Source organism: Ursus americanus, chromosome 7 (assembly GCF_024610735.1).
Source record: "Ursus americanus isolate L20-20 chromosome 7, mUrsAme1.1.p, whole genome shotgun sequence".
NCBI classification, from domain to species: Eukaryota; Metazoa; Chordata; class Mammalia; order Carnivora; family Ursidae; genus Ursus; species Ursus americanus.
The window spans coordinates 63,521,342-63,540,978 of record NC_142133.1 but is presented as its reverse complement, the minus strand read 5'-3'; the positions used below and the strand labels follow the sequence as shown (position 1 = coordinate 63,540,978).

The following is a 19,637-nucleotide window of genomic DNA, read 5'->3' as shown; positions in this document are numbered from 1 at the left end:
GGTCTGGACACCAGGACATATGTACTTGGAGGGAGTGAGATCATCCCTGTTTTGACAGAGGAACTGGCAAATCCAGGGGAAGGGGACGCCCAAGGCAGGAAAGCAGGGGTCTGGGGGCGATGGGGATTTAGGTGTTATCCCTGAATCCCCCTCCCCCTCAAGCCTGCTGTTTCCTGCCCCTAGCCTCTTCTTCCTCTCCCTCTTTTTGGGTTTCTTCCTTCGTAGTGGTAGGCAAAGGACTAGAGGGTAGGAGATGGGCCCAGGATAACTGACGAGACAAGCGCACACTTTTACCTCTGTGCATGCGTGAGGAAGCCCCAGGCAATGATGGCCCCACCTTGGCATACAGTAGGCAGGTGGTGTCACCTCTCTTTCCTTCACCTCTCTGATCGGTAGTAAAGAGTCAGCTGGAAAAATAATGGTGCCCGGCCTCAGGCAGCAGCCAGACAGCGCTAGCTGAGCACTCAGGGTCTTCCAGGAACAGGGGGACAGCAGAAGCAATGCTCCCACCCTCTCTCACCTTTTTCTCACCTCTTGAGAAAACATGATGTGTCCCATGTCTTTCTCACGAGATGAACTGCACTCACTAAGCAAGAATTAGTCAATATGCAGAAAATGTTTTCCAGAAAGAGGGCACCTGACTTGTCAACATGGATATTTTGACTCAGGGACATGTTGATGGGGTCTACAAAGCAAATCATTAAATGGTCTGTGTCTTTGATACTAAATTATATGATCAATATGCATTACTGTCCAAGCTCTGAGCCTCCTCCAGGGTCAAGGTCGGAAATACCCGTTATAATCTTTGAAGGGTTAAAAAACCCCAAGGTTTCAAAAACAACAACAAAACCCCAAAGTTTTTCAGTTTTAACTCTTTTCCTTTTTGATATGGTGTTATCTCAGGCCAGTTTTTAAAAAGTCCTACGGATCAAAATGTCCCCTTTGGCAATTTGGACATGTTGACGTGTCCTGCTTCGACAGCAAGACGGCTCCTTGTCCCCGTTTCCAATGAGTGTTCACCAGGCAATGCTGGGGGCCAAAAGCTCGGCTCAATATTCCAGAGAGAGAGAAACAGTTCCCCGATTTGGGTTGGGGGTCTATCAGGAAGGTGTGGCAATACGTGGCCATTCACGCAGATCAGAAACCTGGCTAGACTTAGATGTGGCTGTGATTAATAAAAAGGGGGGAATGAATTAATTATTATTTAATAAGCACAGTCTGTCTGCCAGGCGAGATCTTTGGAAACATGGGGCCTATGTGAAGAAGTCAGAAAAAAGTCCTTGGAAACAGAGAAGTCAGGAAGTAGTCTCTGTGGGATCAGTCTGTTCCTGGAGATGCTTCCGGCCGCTTCCTGCTGCCTGAGGCTCCCACTGCTCCCGCTGGTTTCTCTGCCCGCGGGCCAGGGAAAACTCAGTGCGAGTGGACGTGGTGGGAGGCACTCGCACGTCATCTTTGCCACCTGCTGGGCAGATGTTAGCAACCCCCACTCCCTGCCTTTTACAGACTGGGGAACAGAGTCCCAAGGGATTAAATGACCTGCCCGAGTTTGGAAGTGGGTCTGATTCACACTGTCTCGGGGGAATGCAGCCCAAGAGTAACCCCATTCGTGGCACCTCCCATTTGTGGACCTTTGTGGGAGGGGCAGTAAGGGACTTTCAGCCAGTCTGACTTGGGAGCTGCCCTGGACGGGGATGGGGTAGTGGGTCTTGCTGGGTGTTTACTGTTGAGGTCTCTGTCTGCCTCCCAGCTCCTCTGCTCTCTCCTTATATTGCTTCTTATACACAGGGATCTGCACCCAGGGCTGGGCTGGCCAGTGTCCCTGCAGGTGGTGGGGCCTCCCCTCCCAGGCTTTCATTTCCAGAGGCTTCCTGGAGGTGGGTGGTGCTTGACTGCTAGGCCTACTTCCCTTTCTTGCTCCTCCGGCCCCCACATGCCTCTCAGAGTCCAGGTGTGGGCTTTAGTGGAAAGAACTTGCAGACTTTGAGCCAGAGGACCCTGGGTTTACTGGTTATGTGGCCTTTGATCTATTGCTAAGCTGCTGACTTCAGTTTCCCCCTATGGAAATGAGGGAATATCAATAATAGTAATGACATCTGCCTCACTGCTAAAAGGGGGAGATACTTGGTGAGCCCTCAGCAAACGTTCATCCCCATCTCTCTGGGACAGTGGGTGACCCAGGGAACCTCAGCCATGCACAAAGGGGAGACCTGGCCTGCTCATCGTGGCAGGTCCAGGGGCGGCTGCGTGTCTTCGACCCTTTACTGTGGATGTGTGGGACCTAGAGCAGCTAATCTGATTGCAGCCAAACCTTGTTACTGCATTTCTGCCCAGGATGTCATTTAAAAAGCACTTAGGGCTTTCCCCGAAATGCATTTACATTGAGGTCCCAGGGGTGGGGCTGCACAGAAAACAGGGCAACTTGAGATGCTCCTTTCCTTCCCGGGGGGGGGCTGAGGATGTGCTGGGGCTGGGGGCTGAGGAAGGGGAAAGAGCGCTCACTTCCCACTGCGTTCAGCCTCTGGGGGCATTTGCATCAACAATGTCATGATTATGCTGCTTCCTGTTTAGGCCACTGTTCGCTGTGGAAGGAGCCTCCGACTCAGAAGTCTGGGGTTGGAGGTGATATCTGGACTGTGTGTCTGTGGGGAGGCTCCCAACTCTCTGAGCCTCAGTTTCCTCATGTGTCAAAAAGACTGCAGCGCTGGCCTTGTCCACACAGCTGTGGGAAGACTACACACAAGGGTTCAACCTAATTCAGTCACTCTCGGGGGCTGTATCAACACCACCTGGGAACAGGCTGGAAATTCATATTCTCAGTGAATGAATGAATGACTACAACCAGCACGATGAGGACCGCTTGTCTCCCTTCCCATCCTGGACCCAATAAATGCCAATATTTTGTCATATTTGCTTCATTCATATAAAATGTTCAGCATAAAAATTTTCTTAATCATATTCTTGGACCCCTCTCCAGACCCACAAAATCAGACACTTCGAGAGTGTGGCCCATGATCTGCATTGGCCAGCCGTCTAGTCATTTTGATGGTTGAGAACCACTGGTCTGAGCCTTGCCGTCAGCTTCACTTACTGGCCAAGTGGCCCGTTGCGTCAGGCCTGCCTCCAGCCTGGCCTTGCTCTGGTGGACTGCTGTGCGGTTGGGGTTGGGTGTGGGACAAGGGTAGGCTCAAGGGTAAGACATCATCTTTCGTATACATTGTACGTTTGTTTCCCAAACATTTTACATGCGCCAACTCGTGTGAACAGCATCAAGTAATATTCAAAGATTCCACTATAATGATAATTATTAGTAATAAAGAATATTCTGAAGCTAGCTCATGCATGTATATCATCTCCACAAATAGTCTGTGGGCTCCTTGAGGACAGAGGACACATCTTCGTTGCCATATCACATTATCCGCCATCTCCAGCCCTTATACCTCACTATGGGCCACAGTCTGTGGCCTCTGGGCCTCGGTGTGCCTAGGCACCTTGAGGGCATGCACCTACAGGAAGCGCCCCATCATTTTCAGAAGGGTAGATCGCCCCTTGTCCTTCCCCTCCCCCATACGCACCTGTAGGTGTCGGTGGCTGGCACCTTCCAGGTCTGGATGCCTTTCAGGGGGCCCTCGCTCCCCACCACCACGCTCAGGTTGGAATTCCGGTAGGCGTTGTTACACTGGGCCTGTGTGGGGCCATGGGGCCCGCTGGCCCCGCACGTGGTGAACAGCCAGTGAACTGCAGCACAAGAGGAAAGGCAATCACTCACTTGGCCTGGCCGTCCCTCCTCCATAGGCTTCCCTGGGCTGCCTCTGAGCTGTCCACCCCACGGCCCCAAATCCATGTTCCAAGGTGGCGCCAAGGCCAGGGCAAGAAACACCAATCAGCCATTCACACTGGAAACGTCTGTTGAGGATCTACTCTGTGCCAGGCCCTGGGTCAGGTATGAGGGGAGAGACCCAGATGGAGCTGCCTGATTCGGCCTTGAGAAGCTTACAGCCTACTGAAGGAGTCCAAAAGGGGTGCAACCACCTACAACACATGACGATAAAGAAAAAAAAAAAAGACCCTCCGAGGGTCTTGCTAACACGGCACTGTAAGAGTCATCAGGAGGGAGCGAAGACCCCCTTCAGGTAAAACAGGCATGGGCAGTGGCTGGGCCCTCTCTTTGGTTCTCACCGAGTCTGGCACAGCGCTGGGCAAACGATAGGTGCTCAATATATGCGACTGGGACTGCACTGAACCTGCTCCCAAAGGTTGGACATATGCATATAAGATTTTCTTTGCTTGGAGAAGCTCAAAAGAGTAAACTGGACATAGAGTCAGCTCCATGACCCCCCTCCATCCCCATTGGCCCAGGGACCCAGAATGATGGTGGGAGCAGGAAACCTTGAACTCTTGGCTAGTGGTTTGTCCATCTGTCAGGCCCTCAACAGGGCTCAGCCTCCTTCTTTACAACTGAGTCAGGTTCGTAAACATGGTGAAAGTGGCTTTTGGGCTCTCTATGCAACAGAAAGTATAAAAAATGGGAAAACAGGTCACATTTGTCTCTGGTGCATGCTCTCCTTTTTTAAGCCCCTTACCTAGAGCACCCAGTGTCCTTATGTGGTCTTCTAGGGGTGGCTCAGGATCATTTAGCAAACCCCATCCCTCCACTGCCACTGGGCCATTTCCTTTGAAACTTCCGATCTTTGACCCAGGCTGGGTCTCGAGGAACTGTCAGATTTCATGTTGGCCAGAATTCTAACATTTTTACAACCTATAACAACTTCTTAAAAATGTGATCATGATAAATTACTTTTACTTAAAATATAAAAATCTCATGATAAGATTGAAGAAATTATTTCCCTCTAACATGATCAAGTCAAATTCTACCTATAGAAAATTATGGAAAAATTAATTTGATATACATAGTTTTGCTCACTAAAACGTTAAAGTGAAAAATTTCTGAAGACTTTCAACTAATTAAATGATGTGGAAATGAAAGCTAAATTTGGGTTGCTAATTACAAGCAATCAGATTGAGATTGCACTGGGTGGTTTTGACAATCTGAAAACTTGGCCAGTGTGGTGGGCTTTTGTGATACTGCCCTGACCCAAGGTCAGGAGACCGAAGTTCTAGTTGGGATGCCAACGCATGCAGCTACTCAACACTGTGTATTCAATGCTTTTCTTGGCTGCCTTCACTTTTTTGAAATGAAGATGTTGATTTCTACTTGGTTTCTGAAGGTCATTTCAAGGGCAAGAAGGTGATGAATCCGTTCATGTTTGGTGTGAATGGTTGATTGTTAATTTTCTGATTCTTTTGTATTCTAAAGGGAGTAACCTGTTATTTCAAAGAGCTAACTCTTTGAATACTGAGGGCATCTCCAGCACCCAAATCCTAAGTGTGGGCTGTGCCCAAGTGGTGAATGGAAAAGGACACGGGTTTAGGGGCAGCTTTATCAATTGTTGGTTGTGGGACCTTGATAGAGCTCCTTAGTCTGTAAAAGGGGCTGGATTGGCATGAGGACTAAAGGAAGCAAGGGATGTGAAAGGTCTTTGTAAAGTCCAAAGCTTAAAAATATGAGCTGTGTCAATGATTCCTGCCTACCCCCAGGGCAGGTGCTATTGTTCTTGACAATGGGAAGTGCGGCCAGGGGAGCTTCTGTGAATACGGATCCTTCCCTAGCAGCACCCAGGGAGCTGGGGATGGGAATGGGGTCAGAGAGAAAAAGATAATCCTGGAAAGGGAGTTGAAAAATCCACTTGCTCCATATGGTCTCCAGCTCTTTGAAGCCTGTTCTCAGATCCAGTGTGTGCCTAAAGCAAGCAGCCTGGGTTTGGGGACAGCCTTCTCAATCTGGGGTAGCAGCATGACAATGCATGCAGTTAATTCAGTCCTGGAAATGAAAGAATATATATCTGGGTTTTCTTTCTTTCTTTTTTCCTCAAGAGTGTGCTGAGGAAGAGAGTGGAAGGTGTGGGCGTGGCACCCTACCTGAGCATCTCCTCTTCCGTGGGACCCACTTCTAACTTCAGTCTCGGTTAACATTGCTCTCAATGTTCTGAGACATTCCCAGAGAGGCTGGGATTCTTCTTCTTGACCAGGTAGGGCATTTGGTGAGGTAGGAAGAGAAGCATGGGCTTTGGATCTGCATGGGCTAACTTTTCCTATCCTGAATTTTGCTCCTGACCAGCTATGATACTCGGGGTAAATCATATACCTCTCTAAGCCTCAGTTTCCTAATCTGAACAAACCAAGATTAGACTTAGTGAGACTACCGAATGATGACCTAAGCAAAGTGATAGAAGAACATTTGGCATTAGAGATGCATAATGAATACAGTTTAAAATTGCATAAGTTTCTCTTCAGTTTCTTACTGTGGGAAACAGAGACACCCAATCTCAAGATTTATGTTCCCCATTCCATAAAAGGAGGGACACTGGGGCTGTTTCACAATAAAGGGATCAGTTTTTTCCCAACTCAGTGAACATATATTAGTCTCAGGTGGTTTCTATACACAAAATTTTGTTTTTATTTTCAGTGATTTCTGATGGAAAGGTCCAGAGAGAAAATTCTTTCTAGAGTGAATTCCATGGGAATAGGATTGCCATCCCAGGTCAGATCCATGATTTATACAGCTAGAATTCTCTTGCTTTCAGCAGCCTTCCAGGCATGGTGGTCCTCCCTGCTCCCTCAGACAGCCCTGACCCTCATAAATCTGCCCAGACTTGCTTGGAATCAATTTATGTTTCCCACCAGCTTTAGCTTTTAGGGGTATGGGGTTTCTGAGTTCATTGCCCATTGTTTAAGGGCTGTCCTGCTTCTTATGTGTGTGGGCTTGTCTTGCTCGAGCTTCATCCTGTTGGTTCCCTTTGCTCATTCTGTCCGGAATCCGACATCATCGAATGTCACGGCAAGATGGGACCTTGGAGATCACTGAATTCAGTGGTCCTCCAACCACCTGAGGACCTTAAAAAGTGAATTTCAGAGCCCTGGAGATTCCGATTAGTAGATACTAGGTTGGGTGATGGTTGGGAGAGGACAATACTTTCATTTTGTAAAAATCTTCTCAGGAGAATCAACCAGATTTGTGAACTAAGTCCCATGGACTTCATTGTCAAAATGGAGAAAGAACATTCTAGAGAAGGGAGGAGACTTTTCTGAGTAAATCAGCCTTAGAGAAGGAACTAGAAATTGGGGGCTCTTCTTTCTCTGTCCAAAGATCCTTTGGTGGTGATCAAGCCCTTCCCAGCTTCCTATCCTGAAGACTTCTAGCCTTTTCATATTGTCCCTACATGAGTCCCTGATCCTGTGTCTTTCCTAGCACTTTAATGGTAGAATCTGTTTTTCGAGATAAGGTTACCAGAAGCATGCGTTCTTGTGGCTTTGTATAAGGGAACAGGGAAAATTGCTATTCTGCTTTATTTCTGGTGTCCCTCTAAAGTGCCTAACACAATGTTGGCCCCCCTCAACTGAGCACTGGGTTAAGGCTTTTTGGGAGAAGACTATAATAATTTCCAGATCCTTGCTTGAGAGGTGGGTTCATGGATGTAAATGGAAATTACTGCTGCTCTGAGCTTGGTGGTATTAACTGCCATAGGCCTAGGAGGGCCCCAGAGGAGGCATCTGGAAAGGGACCCTGGGAGCAGGAATGGTCTTGCAGAACGTCAGGCAGGATATCCAGGCATGAGATCAGTTCTAAGCTAAGGCAGATAGAGTTATAACCATGAGAGGGTAGGCAAACACTAGGTTGATTTTCGGAAATGTCTCTGGGGGTGGAAAGTATTGGATACAAACTTACAGATCAAAGCAGGCAGGTCAGAACCTGAGAGGCAGGAGAATTAGTGACAGTAGTCCCAGGGGCAGGAGAAGTCAAGGTGAGCTTTGATCTCCGGGTAGAAGCCATTTGTTTCCTAACTTGTTTTATGCTTCCTTCCGTGTGTGTGTCAGGCAGGAAGGGCTGAACCTCAGACACCTGAGAAGTAAACTCCTTTCACGAAAGGCAAAAACCTCTCAATATAGAATGTGCACATGATATGAGGATTTTGGTCATGACTTTATTTAATGGTATTAAATAAAGACACCGTGATGTTATGTTTGTATTAAATTTAAAAATCATGAAATTCAAGTTCAGAGAAGCCAAGTGACTGGCCTGTGGTACACAGAATGAATAATCAGTCAAGCCAGGAATTAAGCATAGATCTTCTGAGTTCCAGTTCAAGACTTGAAGAGGTGCTAGACTCACCAGGAAATCCTCATGGAACTTGTCTAAGAGTCTGGGTTTTTTTTTCCCTTTTAAATCCATAAGACTTGGGCTACATAAAGCCAGGACAGACCATACCAAGCTTGCTCAGGCCCAGAGAGTAGGCAGGCCACCATGAGGGGCCAGGTGAGAGTCTGGTCAGGATAGCATGGTGGGTAGACTCTCAGCCCCAGAACCGTGGTCCTATAGTATCATAGCCTAGCAGAGTACAGGCTTTAGGGAGTCGTGGGCATAAGCCAGGGAAAGCAGGTGCTCAGCCTCAGGACTCTGGTCCCCAGAGAGGCCATGGGGAGCCAGGAGGTGTCAAAAGGTAAATCCAGGAACTGGAATGTTTACAAGGCCAGGAAGCAGAGCTATAAGAGAGAGGGATTGGGGTCATGAAGCAATCAGGCAAAACCTTGGTTTTTGGCGAGAAGATCAAGGTCATAGTTAGACTAGTAGTGAGGTGGGCTTGATGCTGAACTGCCAATCTGAGAGCACAAGCGTCCTCTTATCCCCCTCCGTGAGAGTCTACATTGGTCCCTGAGGTTCTGTGGGGCTATAGGAGGATCGAATGCCCCCCAACGAGGAGCGTGGATTGGGGGTAGGGGGAGGAGGAAGCCTGGTTCTTTTCTCTTGAAAACAACAACAACAACAACAACAAAAAACAACAAAAATAAGACCAAAACTATTGTATTAAAACTCATTTAAGAAAGAAAGAAAAAAAAGAACTGCTTCATCTTGTTCTACTTATACCACACACTGGAAAACTAGTTTAATACTCATTCACATCTAAATTGCACAAAGAACCCACAAACATCAAAATACTGATTGGTTATAGACAACTGAGTAAGGAAATACCCATTAAACACTGGGTTTCATTTTAAGTGTATTGCAGTACCCTCCAAGAAGAAACAAATCAATTAGTAATACACCGCACAATGCTACAAAAAATAGGCTAGACAGTGATTGCACTAGTTTTATTACTGTTGCTGAGCCATCTTATCTGCTCAATTGAATGTAAAGAAATAAAGTGTGATACCAAGGAAAATAAGTTTTCAACTATTACTATTAATCACAATAACAAGGATCTGCCTTCTGTTGAAGGCCTATGTGGCTGTACCGCAGAAGAGCACTCAATGATGCAGGTGGATTTTTTGGTACCATTTTGATTCTGATCCACAGAGTTGAATTCTCTCTATATTGTTGGCTGAGCTGAACTTCACGGGAGCTGTGGCATACTGAACCATTTTGATGGCCATTGTAGATACCATTAAATAAAGTCATGACCAAAATCCAAGTAAATAAAATCATTCACCATCCATACATGTATAGGACACCATTCTTGATTACAAATTGAAAAAAGTAACCCTTTTTGGGTACATGAGGAAAATTAATAAACGGTTCTCCTTATTAGGGAAAAATAAAAATAATACACATATTACAGCCATCATGAGGTTAAAACAATTTCTGTCATCTGTCTTGACTCTTTAAATAATGGAGCAGTGTCCCCTTCTAGATATGTGATCAGTGATTATTGCCTTTTTTTTTGGAGGGGGGGAATGGTAGGAGTTGTTGAAACTTAATGCTTAGGTTCATTTATTTATTGGGAGTTGCAAAATAATAATATTCAAATGATACCTTTTCCACTTATTTATTAGTTGAAATATATGAAGAGATGCTTCCTTTCATCTACTACTTGGTTACCCAGTGGTACAGTTCATACAGGAACGGCAGGGTAAATGCTCAATTCCTTCATCTTATTTATAGTTTTCAAGATGATGGATTCATTTTCTATTGTCCTCTGAAGTTGACCAATCAGTTGTTTATAAACCATTATTAATCCCCGAATTTAAACATATTTTTGAGTTTTAATTAATCACAATTATTATCTTTTAGAAGTTCATATTGTCACGTTTTTGCTCAGTGGAAGCTTCCTGAGTTATTTTGCTTCCTTGCTATATGGTATGATGAAATGTTCCTTCTGCAGAACTGGGCTCAGTCATTTTCTCAAAAGCTCTGATTTCTTTTAGTGAAAAAAGATCCTGTCAGTACACAGCCTAGGTGCCGTGGGTACTTACTGCTACTGGGCTGGTGACTGTTTCTAGGCTTCTTAGAGGACAGAGCTAAGATACATGTATGTTTATCAGTATAAACACACATACATATGAAGTAGACCCATAGGTCTATGACAAAATACCTCATGAGCTCACGATGATATTTTCAGCTCAAATTCAGGACTGCAAGGTTTTATTTTTTGTTTGTTTGTTTGCTTTAAATTTTATTTATTTATTCGACAGAGATAGAGACAGCCAGCGAGAGAGGGAACACGAGCAGGGGGAGTGGGAGAGGAAGAAGCAGGCTCATAGCAGAGGAGCCTGACGTGGGGCTCGATCCCAGAACGCCGGGATCACGCCCTGAGCCGAAGGCAGACGCTTAACAACTGCACTACCCAGGCGCCCCAGGACTGCAAGGTTTTAAATTTAATCTCTTCTGTATTACATCTGCAGTTCTTTTTTCCACACTGAGAATCTTGGTTCTCAAGAACACAGTTGATAATAGCTTTAGAATATTCTGTAATTACTCAGTTACTTCATCCTTCATCACACACAATAGTATCAGAGTTACAACACTGCTACTTTACCATCATCGACATAAAAACTGAGATCAGGGAATGCCTGGGTGGCTCAGTCAGCTAAGCATCTGACTCTTGATTTTGGCTCAGGTCAGGATCTCAGGGTGGTGAGATCAAGTCCCTCGTTGGGCTCCATGATGGGCACGGAGCCTGCTTAAGACTCATCTTCCCCCCTACCCCTCTCCTGCTTTCATTCTCTCTCTAAAAATATAATGAAATAAAATAAAAAAATAAAAACTGTAATCAGTTAAAAATTATTTTGGCGTATGTGCTCTCATTTCTCCTATAATTTCCCGAAATTGTACTCTAGCTACAACTATGTTTGGGCATATCACCATTACAAACAATACTCTTTCCTCTATAACCTCTAGTTAGTCTCACTTCTGTACGTGCTGTATGTTTAATGCTTCTATCAGTCATGTTGACATATATCTAGTCATTTTGGTTGTCTGAAGCTTGTTTTCAAGTAGATTCTTTAGGAAGTGCTCATGGGAATAATATTCTTTGAGTTCTTGGATATTGATAATATTTTTTCCCTTGAGTATATTAAATATATTATTCCATTTTTTTCTGGTATAAAGTAGTACTATCAAAAAATCTGAGGAGAATCTAAATTTCTTTCTCTAATAAATCACTTGCTGTTTTTGCTTAGGTGCCCAAAGTCCTTTTCTTATTTTTCTTTAATTTCCAGCAATTTTACTGGAATACCCTTTGGTATTACTCACCTGTGTTAGTATTCTCAGCAACACAGTGTGCTCTTTTAATAATTAGATTCAGTAAGAAAATCTTCCTTGAATTATAGCTTTAAGCATTTGTTTTGTTCCCTTTCTCCAATTTTCTTCTTCAGGCACTCCTGTTATCTGCATGTTGGATCTTCTCTGCCTATCTTGATGGATGTCATCTTTTTTATTAAAAAATTTTTTTTCTTTTCACCTTCTACTTCCTGTAAGGCATTAACTGTTGTGTTTATTTGCTCTTGCATACCTTCAAATTTAGTCATCATTTCTGAAATTATTTTTTCCTTTTATCTCAATTTTTTTTTAGTTCTACCACTTAGTTTTAGATCTTTGGTAACGTGGATTTATGTTGTATTTTCATGTCTTGTATTGCTGTTTTAGTGTCAACTCATTTGGAAATAGGTCACAATTTTGTTCTCTTTTGTGGATGTGTCTTTCTGGTATGCTTTCATTTTTCTGTGAGGCTATTTTGTCTTCTATGCTCTTTTAAAATTCTTATTATAATGTGGGTGGGATTTGGTCTTGATACCTATGCATTTTTACATGAGATTAATTTTCTAGGACTTTCAGAGTTCAGGAGGTTTTCTAACTTCACAGAGCTCCTTGCATTCTTTTTTTCATATGTGTTGAAAAATACAGTGGTTTGCCCTCAAACGTTTCTGGCTCTGTTTCTTTCCTTCATATTTATCTGGACATTCTTTTTTAAATTAATTAATTAATTAATTAATTAATTAATATCTCTGTTATTCCTATCCTCCTTAATGTTGATTTGACATGTAGAAATTTCTTCTTAGTATGGGCTCTTTCCTGGAAAGGAGGCTTGGTGGCCAGTCGCCTTAGCTCCTTCAAACATTACCATGGCCCTTTGTACTCACATACCCCTGGACTGGATAAAGCCTCTCCCAGTTTCAGGAATGGTTTTCACATTGGTTGTCAGTCATTTCCAGCAAGTATCTGTCAGCAATTTTCTCCTGCTCTCAGGTTTATAAGAGAGCCTGTTGCCTTCATCTCCTTTCTCTTGCTCAGATGCTGATATTAGGCAGATCTTAATGGTGGTTGTACTTTGTCCTCATCCATTTGTATTTGGGGTATTTTTTAATAAAAAAATTTTGTTGTAAATGTCCATGGGTTTTCAGTTTTGATATATGGTTGCTTTGCTTTTAGATTCAGAGAGATAGACAACTATGCTGGTATCACCATTACTGCCATCTTCCCAGAATCCTTGAGAAAAACTGTAATGTAGGAATTGCTTGAGGTCCCTTGCTATGATTAGCTCTTTTATATCATCTGTCTGGTCAGGTCTCTCACCTGCATTTCTATTCCTGGAGCTGCAGGGTTTTTCATACTACATGTCAGGGACATCTCTGATGACCATGGCCTAGAACTTGCTGTTACCTCATGTCGCCTTTTTTGGGATACAGCCCACCAGGTATAATTTAACTTTTTCTTGATAGTGCCACCCAGACGTAACCAGTTGTTTAGGGCTATTTGTCCCTTCATGAAAAGGCCCCAGATCTAAATACTTTATATTAATTCACTTTCTTCTTGTTCACTGTCACTCATGTTTTCCTAGTGCTTCAGCACATCCTCCTATGTATCATCTTATTTTACACTCAGTGTTGGATGACGGTGTGAGAGTGGCCCCAGCTAGCTGCAAGAAGCCTTTATCTCACAGTTTTGAAATCTACTGATACTTTGCACTTCTATTGGGTAGATGGTGGAAGTTCCTGGAAGTCTAATCTTAGGTCAAAAGACATTACTATGATTTGAGTGAACAGGGCTGGATTCTTTAGGCCTCCAGTTTCAATATATTTAATTACAACACATTTATGTAGCACCTCCATCCTCCAGCAAATTTATCTCCTGAAAACTATGTTAGGTCAGTAGAGAAGGAAGGGGGAAGAATCATTTTACCTTACCAGATAGGCGGGCATGTAGAAAAGTTAAATTCTGGGCTAAGTGAGGAGAGGCAGGTCACATTTACTCTTCCTACAACACAGTCCTAAGTTGGTGGATTTTCCATGTTCTAGTTTGCTTCTCAGATTGAGTTTCCTTGCATGACATATGCACACACACGCATACTCTCACACCCACCATGCACTCACACACATACTCTCACACACACATTCACACCCACAACACTCTCACACCACACATACACTCCACCCACCACCAGACTCTCACATGCTCACACTGACATTCACTCACACACATCACACAAACTCTCACACCAAACATGACCCACTCATATACTCCACACACACACCACATACACACACCACACTCATGCACACAAACACCACACTCACACATCCACACACCATGTTCATTTGTGCAGAGCCTTCTGGTCATTTCTCGTTTTTTTTTTTTTTTTTTTTGATGATGAGAAATTAGGAGGTGGCAACAATAATTAAAACACCGGCCCTGTCCTCTGTGCTAGATATGCTCCTGTACATGGTCTGTGTTTTACTGTCATACCATCGTCTCCTTTGCCCCTCACACAGTTCCACTAGACAGGTAGGATGCCTAAAAATGCTGAGGTCTCCCAGAGAACAAAGACCAGAGGACCGTGTACCTCTCTGCTGGGAGGCAGCTATCCCTTCAAGGAAGGGAACCTCTGAGCGAGCCAGCTCCCCATCAACAGGGCAACAAGTCAGGGCTGTTGAGATAAAAGCTGCTTTCAGGACGGAATTACCCTAAACAGCTCTGACACCCGGCAATCTGAGGGAGTTTTTAATGGCTCCTGTGTTGTGTTCTCAGCCACCCCCTGCTCCCTGAGGGAAAGTCAGTAACACATGAGAGAAGAGAAAGGTCACAGGAAAAACACTCTCCTGAAAGCATAGCTGTAAAAATTAAGTTAAGGGAGTCCTCGGGGCTAATTTTGTTATTCCCAAGTTGGCTTCAGGCCAGAGTTGTGTTAATAAAGTATTTGATAGGGAGAGGGGTGTTGCAGACTCACCCATCTGGGGGTTACACTTAATGGATTTGGTTTTGAGTTTCAAGTGGGAAGTGGTGGTGGTTCAAACTCTAGCCTCACCACATGCCTGAAGAGTCATTGATTTCTGCCCTTTTCTGCTCTTGTCCATGGACTGTGGGGGGAGAGAAGACGTTAGTCTACTGCTCGGCCACAGGGGTTATGTTAAGAGGATTCACTGACTCCTGAGTGAGGGGCAACAGTACAGGAGGCCAGGCCCTTCATTGCTTTATTCTTTGTAGTTCTTGCTTATTGTCTGGTTCTGAGTCATGAAGGGTGAAATCCTTACAAGGCCCTTGTGACTAGAATGCTTCTGACAGATGGACAGATGAAGGGCTGGTGGCCCAACTGGCCAAGTGATTTGGAACTAGAAAGAACAAATGTCCTGGCTTCTGGGTCTGGGTCTTGGACCTTCTAAGATGAATTAGAGAACAAGGACACCTGATAGGGTGAGAAATCCAAATGTTGAGGGCAGAAGGGAAAGTAGTGGTGGAAGAAATAGGACCAAATGGTGGTCCAAAAAGAGAAGGCAAAGTATCTGAGTGAGAGGGCTAGAGAAAAGAGGAGAAGAGACATTTCTTTCTTATTCCTGCCTATGCTGCCACCATGGTGGCTGGAGATGCAGCGCCATAAGAAACGAACACAGGGAAAAAGCCAAGAAGATCACAGAGATGTGCATCTCCCCATCATCAGGCACTGATTAATGACACTAGTCATGTATAGGGTCACTGAACTAATGTCAGCAATCATCTATAAAGTACTTTTTGTTATGGGACTGGACCCTTCCTTGGCCTCCCAGCCATTGCCCAGATCCTACTTCAATCAGAACGGACCCTTCTAAATCAAGATCTCCACCTGCTTGTAGTAAAAATGCCAATGACCAGAGACTCCTGCTGCTTCCCTCAAGCAGGGATGCTGGCTTGGAGAGGGAGTAGGTTTCCAAAGCTTTTTAAGACACTGTACATGGCCTTCAGCTTGCCTTCCCCCTGGTGGAGAGCCAGGCATTTGGGTCGCTCTCCCTGCCTGACCTGCACAGCCCAGGCGTGCGCTGCCCTTTCTTCACCCACCCTCGGCTGTGTCTCTGCACACTTCATAATCAAGGCCTTTACATTTATGAGAGTTGTAGCTACGTTGTGAGGGCCTTGGAGGTTTTCCCAGGCTGCGTCTGCCTACGAGTAAAAAGTAGGACTTTAATGTTAGTAATGAATAGTATCATCTGGTTCTGCTCGGACACACACTTGAAGGAACCTGAAGTTTTCTCTGTTAACACCCCCATCATGATAGCACATACGTACACATCACATATGCTTTGCCACTGTCATTTCTGTCCCCTTAACTTGCTTTATGTTCTTCACAAAACATCACTGAAATATATCACCTGTACACTTGTGTGTTTTCTGTTACCCTCACTGGCATGTAAACTCTATAAGCCCAAGTGAGGCTTGGTCGATTCTGTTCACTGCTTTGTCTCCAGGACCTAAAACAGTGCCAGTCATATGGGAGGAAGTTAATAGACCTTCGCTGAGTGAAGAACGAAATAATATAGAAGAAGAGAGTAGGCCATACCAGCCCTCAAACCCACTCGAGGGGTCAGAAGGAGGACATCATGCATGCAGAGGGTACTGCGTGTAGTTTGGTGGGAGCACCATTGGCCCTTTGTGTTCCTGTATTAGCATTAGAGCAATATAGGATGGAAAGAGCCAGGGTAGTCTTGGTGGTATAAACAGGTGTTTGTTGAAAGGTATTTTGTCTCTTAGCCATGACTACACAACAGAAAGGGGTAGGGTACCGAGGAGACAGCACACATCTCCATATAGTCATTCACATCACACCAGCACACACTCATAGACACACAACCAGACGCACATTACTGAGATGTAGGGAGCCCCACAGTCTTGAAGAGAATGTTTGAGCCCTACTCCTTAGTGGTGTGGACCCTCCACTGACCTGATGGCTGACGGAACTATCAACTGATAGACTGTATGGACTATTAGTAGGATCAAAGTCATAAAGCTGGTTGAGGAAAATGAACAGTCTCTTTTCCAGGTAGTTATTCTGAGGCCCCGGGGAGTTTTTCTGATTCTGTTAGGTTGATGGACAAGCCCAAACCATGCCTTATTTTCCTCACTTATTAACATTAATCCTGGAGTAGGATCAATATGTCAGTCACTTAAAAAGAATAATTAAATGTGTACAATGTGCTCACATTATTAGGAAAATACTCTCAATATTCACTATAAAAACCCAGTCAGGCCTCTCAGATCCAATCTCCTGGGATTTGATTAAAAAACTGTTCCTGGAGAAAGTTCTGGAGTTCTCATATGACTGAGATTTTGACAAGCCGTAAAAGACTAAAATACCTCTTTCAATTTGTATCAGTAAATGGGTCTTTTTGGGGCAATCCTCTATGGCCCCACATAAGTCATGTATTTCCCCCAAAAGGAGTTTGAAGGTTTCATTTGCAAACTGAAGATAAACTGTATTGGGAGAGAACTGATTGTACCAGAGGACCCAAAATGCAAAATACTACCCCTCCTCTCTTTTTAGCTTTAAGAGTGCAGAGCTGGGATTTGCTTGAAACTTTTGCAAAAATTTCAAGGAAAAATATACTTATAACACACACTTATGTATAAACAAACGTACACGGCTCATAGTTTGGGGAGGAGGAGGATTATAAATACACTGAAAATTTATAGAGGGCAACATATGGAGGGATGAGTAGCCCAATCTTTTCCATTATATATTTTAATAATAATGTTAATAACAATATCACAAGAACATTTTATGTTAGTATATTCTTTTGTACTCTTCAAAGCCTGCTAGAAATGAGCTCATTTGCTCAGTACAGTAGCCTGCTCTGAGAAAGAAGTGTGACAGGTAATTCTTATCCCTGCTTTACACACAAAGGAAAAGACTGGGGCCCAGAATGTTTGATTCTATTCAAATCACAAAGCTAGAACCTTAGTCTCCAGAATTCTTGACCAACTCATTTATCATCTTGCTGTGGACTGGCACTCAGTAGGTGTTTTGTGAATATTTAAGTGTCTGATAAGCTTGAGATCCTTCCAGGAATACTGCCCATCAGCCTCCACAATGAGTTCTCAAAGCTTCCTGGCAATCGGGTGATCTCTGGCACACGAAAGCCCACTGCAGCTAGGTTCTAAGGTGGTCCCCAATGATCTCTGAGTCCTGGTAGTCACACCTTGCTTAGTCTCCTCCCTTTGAGCATGGGTGAGACCTGTGCATTGCTTCTAAACAATACAATATGGTAAAGGGGATGGGATGTCATTTTCCTGACTACATTACAAAAGATTGTAACTTCCATCTTGCTTGCAGACTCTCTCTCTCTCCCTCTTTTACCCTCTCCCTCCTCCTCCTCTCTTCCTAGGCTGCTCAAGAACTGCCAACGATCATGTGAACTTGGGAGTGACACCTTCCCTGGTTGAGCTGTCAGATGAGACCCAGCCATTGATAACACCTTGACTGCAACCGTATGAGAAACAATGAAGGAGAAAACCCAGCTGAACTGTGCTTCGTGCCCTGACCCACAGAAACTAATATAACAAGTGTGTTGTGCATTTATGGTAATTTGTTATAAACCAATTGATCATTATCTAGCCACTCTAAACCCCCCTGCCAGCACCTTCCCTGGCTGCCTCATCTTCTGTGTAAGCAGCCAGTGTGGAGGGCCCTGGCTAGGCTGCACTCTCCCGGGTGTCCTCGCTCCTCCTTGACACAGTGATGGCGAGGGTGATCCCACCTTTTGTCCCCTTTCCTCTTGTGAGTGGAGGAGCAAGTTGGGAGGATCCCCTTATGTGATCCAGAGTTAGTATTTCAGCCTTTCTCCTCTTAGTTCTTATCCAGCTCTGGGCCCAGAGGAGTTAAAACAAAACAAAACAAAATAGCTCTCTGTCCAGGACCACTGAAGCTTTGCTGCCACAAGCAGAAAACTGAATAGGCTCCAAGAGGGTGCAGGTTTGTTCTGCAGGCTGAACCAGCAAGTCTGGGAGTAGGGTGATACTTAAAAGCGGTCTTTCCCCCAAACAAGTGCTTAACATATTTGCACGGATGGAGGGGCTTTTTGTGTTCTGCTGGTCTTGGAGCTAAATGACCTTAATCAAGCCATGCTGAGACCAGAGTTCCTGGATCATTTGTCGTCTCCCACTTATGCAGCCTTCCACTGAAATGAATGGGTAAAAGGAACATGTTTTCTTAGGCCGTCCAGGAGAGCGAAAGGCAGTGAATCCTCTCTTCTAACAGGAGTCATGGCCTGGCGTTAAGGCATTTTGTCTGTAGCTCTGCCATGATTCCGACCAGCACGTAGCATTAGACTAGGGCTTTGTGAGGTGTATTTGAGTCCGTCAGAGCTGGACGATGATGTGCTCTCTCTCCAGTGGGGCCCAGGGTTGGGAGATTCTGAAGTAACAGCATAGATTCTTTCCTTTCTCAAAGGGCCATTTCAAAAATGACGATCAGTTCAGTAGTATTTGTAATGCACCAATCTTGGATGAAGACCTCCTCACCACCCAGAGCAGGGTGAAGTCAGAGCCATGGAGTGGGGGAGGGGGGACCCGTCCGAATTCCAGATGCGATCAGAATTAGAAATTGGAAAGGGAGCCAGGATCTCCCCTGTGCAGACATAGCCATGCTTGCACCTCAGGCTTACAGATCCAGCTCTGGGTGGTACACGGGCTCCTTCCTAGATGCCGGCCCCGGGGCACCCAGCACGGGGCTTGGCACATGCTTGTTAAGCTTGTTGAATTGAACTCAGCCCTACATGATTTTTTTTTTTTTTTAAGGATTGGTATTCAGGGAATTCTAAAAACACAGTGACTAGAAAGCAGTGATGTTTTCTGTTGAATGCTGAGCTGAATCTCCTAAGTTGGAATGAGAAAACCAGTCCATCTGGATGCAGCAAGACCTCCTCCCTCGCCAGCAGCTGGGTGGTATCTGGGACTGCTCCCCGTGGGTATGGGGTTAGACTGGGAAGACTCTGGAGTGAGCCAACTTGAGCCTGCACTTGACTGGGGGGGACAAGTCACGCAACCTTCCTGATGCGGGCTCCTC

At 44.8% G+C, this 19,637-nt stretch overlaps 1 protein-coding gene across 2 annotated transcripts in view; it reads right to left on the bottom strand.

Annotated features, from left to right (window-relative positions):
- ALK (ALK receptor tyrosine kinase) overlaps positions 1 to 19,637 on the bottom strand; it is a 660,105-nt gene that overhangs the window by 51,206 nt on the left and 589,262 nt on the right. For both annotated transcript variants that reach the window (XM_087863752.1, XM_045809147.2), the window contains one exon: positions 3,573 to 3,735. In XM_087863752.1, coding sequence (XP_087719878.1) covers positions 3,573 to 3,735 — 163 coding nt within the window. The remainder of the gene's footprint in view (positions 1 to 3,572; positions 3,736 to 19,637) is intronic.